This window comes from Lithobates pipiens, unplaced genomic scaffold (genome assembly GCF_037356315.1).
Source record: "Lithobates pipiens isolate NorthernLeopardFrog02 unplaced genomic scaffold, aLitPip1_a1.2 Scaffold_35, whole genome shotgun sequence".
Lineage (NCBI taxonomy): Eukaryota > Metazoa > Chordata > Amphibia > Anura > Ranidae > Lithobates > Lithobates pipiens.
In genome coordinates, this window is record NW_027507811.1 from 24417826 (window position 1) to 24430466 (window position 12641).

Genomic DNA, 12641 nt, shown 5'->3' on the forward strand with positions numbered 1-12641 from the left:
CCCCGGACGTACTGTCCACTCCCGGATTCAAACAAAAATGTATATCTCCCAGCATGATCACATATCCCTTTTTGAATTCCATTAATTTAGTTAATATCCTGTTTAAAAAAACGATAGGGTTACTATTAGGGGCGTAGATATTAACTAGTGTACACTCCATCTCACCCAGTGTACCCTTCAGGAACAGATATCTCCCTTCTGCATCACTCATTCTATCTAATAATTGAAACCTAATTTTTTTCGAGAAACCTATAGTGACCCCTCTACTTCTTGTAGATATTGTGTCGCTATAGTACCAAGTAGGGAAATTCTTTGAATATAGTCTAATATTTGATGCCAGGGAGATATGTGTCTCCTGAAGAGCAACTACATCAGCTTCGTAACGTTTTATCTCAGCAAGAATCTTGTACCTCTTTGTTGGGGTATTCAATCCCTTCACATTATATGACAAAAAATTAATGCCTCTCAAGTCAAGTTTCCCACTTCTCCCTGGCTCCGTTATTCTTCCTTACTAGTGCCTCCTCGAATGTTGCCCACCTTTTCTTAATTTACGCTGCAGTTACCCTATACAACTTATGTGTTGAATATCTGATAGAGTACTTTCTCCAGGTAAAGAGAGTGGGTCTATTGTACCGTTACAAGTGCGCCCACCTGGGGGATACCTTCCCACCGGATGTTACACACCTTTTTTTTTTCCCGGGGATGTCCTTCTGAACCAACGTTTTATCCACTTAGCTTTACATACAAGCAAGGCTCCCCTACAAATATAGACCGGAGTTCCAAAGCCCTGTAACAAAGTAACGTTTCTCTGGATATTCTAAACGCAACACATTGTAATATTACGTCTTTATCAACTTCCCAGGCTTGGATCTTATATTAGGGACTTGATGTTGGAGTTTTATCAACCGGTACTTGTATGGGAATAGGTCTAATGTATTGATGCAGATCGACCCATCTGCTCACTGCTCATTTCGATCACAAACAAACTGGATTCCTATTCATAGGGATGCCTTCCTACCATTAATTGCACCCCTTTCCCGGAAATGGCAGTCTAAGGTGGATTTTTATAAACTCGGTTATCCTATAGGAGAGCCCCGGTACATATATGTAAAATGCTTCCTGTGCAGCTCAGCCTTATGTATGTTTCTATAAATATTCACTAAATATTACGCACAGAGCACTTTTAAAATCTTATGCGATTCCTAAGCATGTATAAGGGTAATTTCCAGTACGGCCCGTCCTTATCAATCACGCAACACAGTTTTAGAGTGTTCATCAAAATCTGGCTGATTTCCTTCACAAAGTAACCTCCTGAAAGGCGTTGCTCCCTTTTCCCTAGGATATCCACCGGGGACAGCTTTAATTACTCCTCGTTCTATGCAGGGAGGTCACTATGCATATATATAAATGTGAAATAGTTCCCATATAACATACCCTTTCAACATTTTTCTAAGGCTTACACAGCGAGCACTTTGTGATGTTACAACACTATTTCAATTCCTATACTTGTGCGTGGAATCGCATGATATCAATCTTGTACGACATGACCTTATAGGAATGAGTATTTCTCTGAATATAGCCAGCAAGGACATCTGAGATAGTACATCAATGTTACAACACTATCTGAATGTAATTCTTCCTGTTTAGGGATATCCTCCCACCATTGATTATAAATACAAACTCAGCTTTCCTAGTAAATAGTTCCTGTGTATGTGTATGAAATAGTCTCAGTAGAGCAATCTGAGTATTACAGCTCAAGTACTTTGACAGATAACTGTTACCGTCCTTTTGCCTGTTCTCCCTTTTCACCCAGATCTCATGCAGTCTCGTGGAGAATCCCGTCCAGCCTCTTCACAGCCGATGGAGGGGGGGTGCATAGGAAGAGGGGGGGTGCCGGCCAGCCGATGACACTCTCCTGCCCGCTCAGTTACCCATTACCCACCTGCGAGCGGCGGGGATACAGGGGAATACAGATCTGCATATCACCGTGCTGTAGCAGAGGGGAGCCCACGTTTGCTCTGGTCGGAGCCTCTCACCTCCCCTGGCCATGCCACGTCCTCCATCCCCTGCTCGCTCGCACGCTGCAGTAAGCGCTGGCTAGCCCCTCCCCTCAGGCGGACGCTGCCTCCTTACGTCCCACACCCGCCCGTCACTAATGCACACATTACTATTCTGAGGGACATATCAACATAGATGTCACAGCATTTCCTCAAACTCAATCTGTCTAAAACTGTCTGAGTTTGTAATATTCCCCCCCCCCCCCATGGCTTAATCATTGAGATCAATAGCACAATGATTCGTTCCTCCACACATGCCGGGATGCTAGGTGTAATACTAGATAGGGGTGCCATTCACAGAACACCCGAATATGCACTGAGTGCTGCACAGTGCATTCTGTGCCCTGATTGGACAAAGCTTTTTATATAGAGTACTTAACAAATAGAGTTTGATGGTTTCACAGTCGGCCAATCAAGCACAGGCATTCCTTCAAACAGGAGGAGTTATACAAATCTGAACAATGACTAGGGGAGTGTTATGGGCGTGTCTGGGCAGGGGCAGTGTGTATGAATTCCCACCCCCTGTCTCTGTAAGCCATCATCTTCAGCTAGACAAAGGAAGCCGCATGGCTGGTCTTGAAATCATGGACGCTGCTCCCGACCGTAACAATTCAAAGACTCCCGTATTTACTGTTTGCCATGAATCCGTATTCTGCATTGTTCAGAGAACATTGCATACCCAGATTATACTACCATTCCTGCGGATGGGAGATTATCTGCAGGGGCACGCCATGGTCCCTCCAGGTGCTGATCAGACACACAGAAAGACAAAAGCGTGCATCCCCCCATAATTAAAGATAATGTCTTTTGCAGAGTGAACACATCCCCACCAGATGATCGTCTGTGTATCGCACAGGGCCCCTTCGCTGGCGGGCATATCCCCACTCTGTAAACATGCAGAAAAAAGTCCCTGGCCCTTTACATACAATCCGAAAATGAATGAAATGAAAATGAACACATTTTTTGTCAGTGCACATGTCTAGCAGGGGTAGGATGTAACCAATACCCATTCACATGAGGGGGGGGGGCAGGATCTGGGAGTCCCCTTGTTAAAGGGGGCTACCAGATTCCGATAAGCCCTCTGCCCGCAGACCCTGAAAACCACCTACCAGAGTTTTCGTTAAGAGGCTCTTGTCCCCATCAACAAGGGGGCAAGGTGCCATGTTAAAGGCATGCGGCCTGGTATGGTTCAGGAGGGGGGGGGGGGGCGCTCGCTCGTCCCCTTCCTTCCCTGACCTTTTTAGTCCACAGTTTTTTTTTTTTTTTACATTCAGCTGATGACTCATTAGTTGTTAAGGACATGGCGGCTGGCTTCCTGACCCGCTCCTTAGCAACCAGCTATATACAGAGAACAAAAAAAAACACACAAATTGCAAAATGCAAATTGTGGCAAAATCGCTGAAAAATTGTTGTAAAAATGTTGATACAAAAACCCAGGAAGCACAGCAAAAAGCACTGCAGAAACGCTCAAAAGCAACATGCATAGATGTGAATTGAGCCTTATGCCAAGTCTGTATTACTAATCACTCTGTAGGCTGAATTTGCTATTACCTTTTGTTAATTTGTTTTCATGCTTGCCTCATTACCTACTGTGTTGGTTGACAATATATTAAGTTTACCTTTACTAACTGGTATAGTGCCTGTGTATTATTACTGTTTAGCAGATAATACCTTCAGTGATTTTCTGTGATATTGCATGCTTTGTAAACTCAGCCTTGTGTGTCAGAGGGGCTTAAGGTTTCATGGAGGTCGAGGCAAAAAACAAAGGGGTAGCACTACAATTGTAAAGCACTGCGCAAACTGTCTGCACTATATAAATCCTGTGTAATAATAATAATAATAATATGGTCAACTCAGCATTCTAAAACATTTTTCACTGTATTTTTACTCTACAGTCTCACAAATTATTATAAAATTTAGCTTTTAGTATAATCCTCACCTCAGGTCTCGTATGGTACAACCTGGACTTCCGAGTCCCTCACACAGAAGTTTAATTCCATAGTCCCTCAAATCGTTCATAAATAAATCCAGAATGGCGAGTGATCGGTTTGTTATTAGAAGAGAGCGGAGGTAATCACAGCATGAAGGAGTCAAATCACACTGCTGGAGACTGCAGAGGGAAAAAAATTCACAAGGTAATCTCAGCTCAGCTCTGCCTGGGTACATTGGGATGTCTGAGACCCTCATAAACAAGTTTTATTCAGAATCCTGCAGTTTATTATACACATTATAGAACAATCTTGTGCTCAGCTCTGGCAGGGTACAGTCTGAGTGTTGGAGATCCTTAAGCCCCGTACACATGACTCCGGCCGGAGAGAGCGTCGAGGCAACATCTCCTGGAGAAGAAGAAGAAGAAGAAGAAGAAGAAGAATGGAAGGCGGCGGCGACGGCGGCGACAGAAGACCGGGCCACCGCCTGTAAAAGAGCTATAAGAAGGCGCGGCGGCCCGGCAGAAGAACCGAAGAGGGGGACAAGACCCCCGAAGTCAGGAGAAGAGGCCGGCGGTGAGGAAGAAAGCCGGACTCCTCCGCTAGCAAAAGAGCTACAAGAAGATAGCGGAGGAGTCCGGCGAGAAGACCCCCGAAGACGGAAGACCCCCGGAGCTGTGCAATAAAGTATTTTATCTCGTGTGTTGTGTTTTATTTTGGTACTTTTATTTTACAGGTGAATGGGTAGGGGTACATTGTACCCCATACTCATTCACATAGGGTGGGGGGCCGGTATCCGGGGGCCCCCTTATTAAAGGGGGCTCCCGGATTCCGATAAGCCCCCCGCCCGCAGACCCCGACAACCAACGGCCAGGGTTGTCGGGAAGAGGCCCTTGTCCTCATCAACATGGGGACAAGGTGCTTTGGTGTGGGGGGGCCGTGCGGTCCCCCCTTCCCCAAGGCACCCCCCATGTTGAGGGCACGCAGCCTGGTACGGCTCAGGAGGGGGGGGCGCTCGCTCGCCCCCCTTTCCTGGCCGGCCGGGTAGCGTGCTCGGACAAGGGTCTTTTGTGGACTTGGGGGGGACCCCCACGCCGATTTTTTTCGGCGTTGGGGTTCCCCTTTAAGTCCATACCAGGCGGCGGGGCCAGCGACGTCTCCGTCGCGGGCCCCGCCTACCTGGATACCCGCTCGAAATGAGCGGACTTTTCTCCGGGCGGGAAAAGTCCGCTCATTTCAAAAGTACGGCGGACTGCCACACACACGCGCGGATTGTCCGCCGAAATGCGAGTCCAGCGGACAGTATTTCCAACATTCCGAAATACTTAGTCCGCCAGACTGCACGCTGAAAAAGTCAGCTGAAGCCCACACACGAGCGGACTGTCCGCTGAAATGTGTTTCGGCGGACTAAGTAGGCCAGACAGTCCGCCCGTGTGTACGCGGCTTAAGATCGAATCTGATGAGTTTACCGAAGTCCCGAAAATTCCCGTACGACAGAAAAAAAATCTGTGATGTCACAAATGCGTAATGCATTTGTATTGCATTTTCGAACGATAGCTGTACCGATTAAATGAAAATCGTATGATCTGGCATTGTACAAATACATTTTTCGTGCACGTCCAATAGAATAATATCGGATGAACTGTCATGATCGGCTCTCGAAAGCTCTGTACTAACGATCCGATTATCGTATGATTGCTTCGAAAGTGGTATTTTCCATACGATTTTCTGGTCGTGTGTACGGGGCATAAAAAAAAAAAAACATTTTTATTCCAAACACCAGTAGGTCATCATATCATTAACAATATATCCCTCACTTCAGCTCCCACAGGGTACAGCCAGAATGTTAGAGTCCCTCCGATACATTTTATTCCAGAGTCTTCTAGAAAGTCCCTCACTCAGAAGGTTATTTTCAAAATCCTCCTGATTATTATATAATTTTATAATGTAATGCTCACCTCAGCACCTGCACTGTACAGCCTGGATCTTTAAGTCCTTCACACAAAATGTTTACAGCAGACTCCTGTAGCTTGCTGTTTGATAGATCTAGACTGGTGAGTAGTTTGCTTCTTTTCAAAAATGAGCTAATATGACTGCAGGACGAGTCATTCAGATGACAATGGTTGAACCTGTAGTGAAGAAGATGACAATGACAGGCGCAGATCTATAAACAAGATTGAGAGCATTAAAGGCAGAATACAAAGCCCCATATACTGAAAAACAATGGGTCAAATTCATGAAGCCATTTTTTTTATCTAAGAAACAAAGAAAAAGGGAAAAACAAGGGCAAAGTGGACAGGTGAGTGAAGACGGTCTATTCATGGGGATAAAAAAATGGGGCTACAAAGAAGCACTTTGGAAACTACTTAAAGGGTTAGTCCACCTTTACCAAAAGACTTCTTATACTGGTAAGGGGTGCCTATAGATCAATACAAGCTTTGCAGCTTGGACTAAAGCTGAATAATGCCCTTACTATAGGTGTAGGCCATTTGAAAAACAATCAAAGAACAGCGCATCAAAGAAACTCGTGATATAATATGAAAAAACACATAAAAGTAATTTATTAAATATAAAAAACAAAGACATCTGATCCTCCTGGGATCATAAAGGCACACAATCCATCAATCATAACGAATATAAACTGACAGATGCTTAGTGATAAATCGCCCCTGAAGTCTTCTGTTTGTGACTTTAAAAAAGCTGCACTGCCAACAATCAACTACAACGTGGGGACTTAGTGATTGTAAACAATCCTCCCCCAAAATAAGGGGGAACGCAGGAGTCAATCAAGTGCAGATGAATGGAACTATGTTCCAGAGGTCACTCACTGTTAATGGATGGACTACGGGACTGGGGCGCCGCCGTGCTGAGCTTGTGGAGTGGAGGGGAAGTGTTCAATCCTACTCCGTATGGTGTATCAGGCTCTGGGACGGAGGTGCAGTACACACTGAATGGTGTGGATCCGAATTGGACACAGGGTGGCATCCGCCTAGCGTGACGGGAGGCTTGGAGCGCAACGCACTAGCCTGGCGTGTAATGCCGCTTGTCCGAGTGGCTGTTCGTCATGTGGAAGGCTCCGTGGTGAGGAGGGTTGCCATGCCGACTGTCGCATGGGTGCGAAACATGTAAGCAGGCCAGTACACCATACGGAGTAGGATTGAACACTTCCCCTCCACTCCACAAGCTCAGCACGGCGGCGCCCCAGTCCCGTAGTCCATCCATTAACAGTGAGTGACCTCTGGAACATAGTTCCATTCATCTGCACTTGATTGACTCCTGCGTTCCCCCTTATTTTGGGGGAGGATTGTTTACAATCACTAAATCCCTACGTTGTAGTTGATTGCCGGCAGTGCAGCTTTTTTAAAGTCACAAACAGAAGACTTCAGGGGCGATTTATCACTAAGCATCTGTCAGTTTATATTCGTTATGATTGATGGATTGTGTGCTTTTATGATCCCAGGAGGATCAGATGTCTTTGTTTTTTATATTTAATAAATGACTTTTATGTGTTTTTTCATATTATATCACGAGTTTCTTTGATGCGTTGTTCTTTGATTGTTTATTTCCTGTATTTTATCCCACCAAGTCCAAAGTGGTTTAGCAGCTGCACATTGAGACCAATTATAGGACATCTTTTTAAATAACGAGTATCTTATTATATGGATAACCGTTCTCAACAAAGGGTCCATTCATTTGTGCGCCAATGACCTTTTTTGTTGATGTTGTAGGCCATTTGAATACCTCCTGAAGCCTGCCTGAGAAACTCCCAGAAATGTAGGGTTGCCACCTCATGTCTTTAAAACCGAACACATATTAAGTACACAGGTTCTGTGGCTAATTAAGGTGACAATTAAACTCACTTAGTGCCTTATCTGTATTAAAGAGAAGGTAAATCCTGTCGGGTTTACTTCCTCTTTGTTTCCCTGCAAAGGTAAAGCCCATTATGTGTCACTTACCTGATGTCACCCCTGTCCCCTCTTCCACGGAGAGTCCATCTTCTTTCCAGGTATCATGATTGGCAGGAGCCGTGATGACGTACCTCCCACGCATGTGCACGGGAGCCGCCACTAACGGCATATCGCCGTTAGCAGCAGCATGTTCAGTGTGCCTGCGCGCCACTGTCTATGGCGCATTCGCCATAGACAGCGGTGCCTGTCTTTTTGCAAATATCTCCTAAACCGTGTAGGTTTAGGAGATATTTCTTGGACCAACAGGTAAGTCTTAATCTTAGTTTACAACCACTTTAAATTAGCCTCAGAACCTGTGTAATTGATATGTCTTTGGTTAAAGGGATGAGGTGGCAACTCTACAGAGATGGCAAAATGCTTTGTTGCTGGGACGTTGCTAGCAGGACCGGATTAACATAGGGGCTATTGGAGCTGCAGCTCCAGGCCCCTTACCTCAAGATAGGCCAATTTGGGCAAAAAAAAAAATCACAAACAAAAATAAAACATCGATTTCGAGGGTCGTGGCTCGGCGACCAGGGGACACAGAGACCCCAAATTTGGGAATTAGGTAGCTAAAGACCCCGCAACTGATCAAAATGTGGGGCTCCTATCATCTCTATGGTTGCGGAGATACGGGGCTCCTTTGCGCAGCCTGTTAGAAGCTACATACAGAGCAGCCAGTTTAAATACAAGCCAGCACACTCTGTTTGCAGCAGACTGAGAGGATGAGCTCACAGTGCCTCTCCTCACTTCTTGCCAGAGGCACTGAGCTCAATGCACATCTTGGCATCTGCAGAGTATGACAGGCAGCATCACCTGTCAAACTTGCCTATTGATTTCAATGGGGCCACTCTGCAACTGCAGGCCAAACTCACTTGCAGTAGCAGCATAGTCCAACAATGTAAAACTACCATTCAGCAATGTAAAAAAAAGAAACAAGGAGGCGGCAGTATCGGCGGCAGTAGCACCTCATGAATGCCTGTCAGCTGCTGCTATACCACTCTTTGAAAAGCAATCCACCACAGATCACTTTTCAGAGGGCAGTAAGCATTACCGCAAATGTGAAAGAAACTTGAAACATCATCCATTTCACACTCCCCACCAACCAGGTCACTCCCCAGCCACTTCCTATGTTAGCCACATCCCTTCAACTTATATCACAGGTGACCATTTTCCAACCTGCAGATGAAAGACCCTATTCCAAAAGATATCACTCCCAGTTACTTCCCCCACCCGCTGACTGATATCCCTCCATGACCACCTTACGTCTCACCTGCTGACCTGTGGATGGAGGTATCACTTCCACAGTATTGTGTTCTGCCAGTGGGGATCCTTCCCTACTCACAGAATACAATGATAAGTGTTGCTAACTATAGCTGGCAGCACTGATTTTTCTGGGAAAAACCTGACAGGCTGGTTTTACTCAAGTCGATTAATAGATTGACTTGTGTACAACCAGCTAGCCCATACGTAGATCAACTATGGCTGGTCTCTGCTTAATTGGCTTAATTTCAATCCATGTATGGCCCGCTTAACCACTACGCAATCCCTAAAAATCCTTCCACAAACCTTTACATTTTTCCTTCCCAGATTCCTTCATCCTCCTCACCTATACATAGTGCCCACTGTCATACTCTCCACACTCCTCTCCTCTACATACTGCCCACTGTCATACCCTCCACACTTCTTTCCTATACATACTGCTCACTGTCATACCATTCACACTCCTCTCCTGTACATACTGCTCACTGTCATACCCTCCACACTCCTCTCCTATACATACTGCTCACTGTCATACCCTCCACACTCCTCTCCTATACATACTTCTCACTGTCATACCCTCCACACTCCTCTCCTATATATAGTGCCCGTTGTCATACCCTCCATACTTCTTTCCTATACATAGTGCCCACTGTCATACCCTCCACATTCCTCTCCTGTGCATACTGCCCACTATCATACCGTCCACACTCCTCTCCTGTACATATTGCCCCATCATACCCTCCACACTCCTCTCCTGTGCATACTGCCAACTGTCATACCCTCCACACTCCTCTCCTGTACATATTGCCGACTGTCTTTCTCTCCACACTCCTCTCCTGTACATGCTGCCCACTGTCATACCCCCCACACTCCTCTCTTGTACATAGTGCCCACAGCCATACCTTTCATACTCATATCCTGTACATAGTGCCCACTGTTATACCATTCATACTCCTCCCCTATGCCTCTTACCTCTTACAAAAACAGTTCTTTAAAATTATACTGAATATCCTAGTTACCAGCTAGAATGGGCACACTTTTGTTAGTTCAACTAAAGGAAATCTTCTCAGTCCCCATATTTGTTCTGTCCATTATTAGTACTCATTTAATTTTGTGATTACTACTGTGATGTATAGAGGATAATAGGGGATGCCAGCTACTCTAAATATAGCACTTGTAAAAAAGTGTCCCTGAAAATATTTTTTTAAATGCTGGCAACTATGCACTTGGGCACTGCCCAATGGCCACCAGGTCAATAGTCCATGAAAGGCTCCTGTCATATTAAAGTGGTAATAAACTTTGCTAACATTACTACTTTTTAGAGGCCCTGAGGTAGGTTATGCTATGATGTACTAGTATGCACAGCATATTAGCACATTAGGGTACACTTACCTGTCAGACTGAGCCCTCCAGTGCTGCAATCAATCTGGCGGGTCCCGGTCTTCCTTCCAGGTTCTGTGCCTTCGGTCACTTGCCTTGGCCGGGCTGCATTGCTGTCACTCCCACACATGCTCATGCGCATCCTCTCTCTCTTATCCCCATCCTCCCTTCCTTATTTATTTTTTAAAAAAGTCCCACCAAAATCCTAGTTGCTAGAACACTACCAGCTGTTTGTATGTGTTCTCTTTTGCCTATTACAGTAGCAGTAAAGCAATGCTGAATCAGAATATATAGTGGACCACATACATGTGGGTGTTTGAGAGCTTACTCCTGTGATGATGGTGGTGAGCAGTAGTGGCTGGGAGTGTCTTAGCAACTCCCTAGCAACAGTTCAGGACGGGATGGTGCCATCTCTGGGAGTTTTTTTCGGTCAGGCTTTGGGAGGTACATAAATTGCCTACACCTGTAGCAAGGGCATTATTCAACTTTGCAGCTAATGGCATCCCTTACTTGCATAGGGAATTTTTGGTAAAGGTGAATTAATCCTTTAACATTTCTATATCTATGCAGAAAAGGAAGATTTTCTTACCATAATGTGCTTATTTTACTTTGTGTATCCGTCAACCAGGAAAGATCAGCAGGTATATCAGGATATGGAAGGATGTGTGGAAAGTCATCAAACAGTTTGTCCTCTCTCGGTGAAGTAACATGGTGAAAACTACAAGAAAAATTATTATCAATAGAGATTACGTTTGTGTTCACTACCCAAAACAAGAGTAAGAATCTCTTGCACCCAAGGTAACACGTGTCCTTGCCATCCCCAAACTTGCTGTTTTCAGATCTCAACTCATTGTTTTCAGCAGATCACTGATTGGTTTTGTTTTTTGCTATGAGCTCCTTGTTGAAAGTAGAACTCTGGGTAGACACATAACTACGCCTTTTGCCCCTCAGGCCACCCATCCCCCCCAAACCATCTTTATGATTTAAAAATATATATTTTTCCTGCAGAGACAACAGATTCCCTTGAATTTCTACATCCAAGGAAGCAACCATTTTATTATTATTAAAGGTAAAGTATGTCCAAAGCTTTTTTGGCCATAGTTCTCCTATCTATCACAGAAGTGCAGTTTGTTCTACACTCCTGTGGACCTTTTCAGACAACAGCTCTGACAAGATCCCAACCATATGATCAGTATTCCCTCAGAAGCCTGGACCAGCACCTGGCGCAGCCTCTCAGTGACCCACTGAGAGCCCGAGCCAGTCCCTCTCGCCCCTCCACAGTCCAGCGCTCCAGTGAGTGCAGGAGGGGCAGAGCAGAGAGCCGGTGACTGACAGTCACAGCTCTCTGCTTAGAGCAGAGGGGGAGAACTGAGTAATCAGCAATGTTTGATCGCTCAGTTCAGAGCTGGAGGGGTTCAGATGCAGCATCGGATCACTGCTGCATCCACCTGGTGAGTATTATTGTTTATTTTATTTTTTTTAATCCTGAACTTCTCTTTTAATAATAATAATAATAGTGTTAATATTAATAACAATGAGAACAACATTAATATAATTAGTTTTAACTATATTATGCTATGTAACCTATTTTACAATCTTTCCACAAAATTTTGCTCATTGTGATTTATTTATTTTTCAATAAATACAAAAAAATTCCATATCATATTTAAAATGATTTCATTTTATTTTTTATTTAACAACATCTTTGTTATATACAGTGGGTATAGAACAGCCCCCCCCCCCCTAAAATAGTCACGTTTTGTTGCTTTGCAGCCTGAAATGAAGACGGACACACTTTTTGTTTTATCCAGCTGTATTTACATCCAAGTGAAAGATATAACACCAACATGTCAGAAAAAAATTCAAAAACAGAATCACTGAGTTGGAAAAGATCACCCCCCCCCCCCCTCCTAAAAATTACTTCTAAACTCAATCGGGTGTAGCTAATCACCTTCTCGATGGCACACAAAGCCATTTGACTTGAATTGTAATCAGCTGTGGTCATTTAAAATGAGCTCAGTGTGAAAAGAGCTTTCATGGAGCATTTCGGTCCCCCTAGTAGTGCA

General features: G+C 44.7%; 2 protein-coding genes across 6 annotated transcripts in view; one reads left to right on the plus strand and one right to left on the minus strand.

The window, feature by feature from the left end:
* The window catches only part of LOC143956162 (uncharacterized), a 713750-nt gene that overhangs the window by 449173 nt on the left and 251936 nt on the right, over positions 1 to 12641 (plus strand). The gene's annotated exons all lie outside the window — the stretch shown is intronic.
* Positions 1 to 12641, minus strand: part of LOC143956169 (NACHT, LRR and PYD domains-containing protein 3-like) — a 123071-nt gene that overhangs the window by 33915 nt on the left and 76515 nt on the right. For 4 of the 5 annotated variants that reach the window (XM_077466311.1, XM_077466309.1, XM_077466313.1 and 1 more), the window contains exons 6-8: positions 11165 to 11293; positions 5944 to 6114; positions 3997 to 4167 (exon numbers count right to left, since the gene is read on the minus strand). In XM_077466311.1, the coding sequence (XP_077322437.1) occupies positions 3997 to 4167; positions 5944 to 6114; positions 11165 to 11293 (471 nt within the window). The remainder of the gene's footprint in view (positions 1 to 3996; positions 4168 to 5943; positions 6115 to 11164; positions 11294 to 12641) is intronic. The other variant, XM_077466310.1, reaches the window with a different exon arrangement.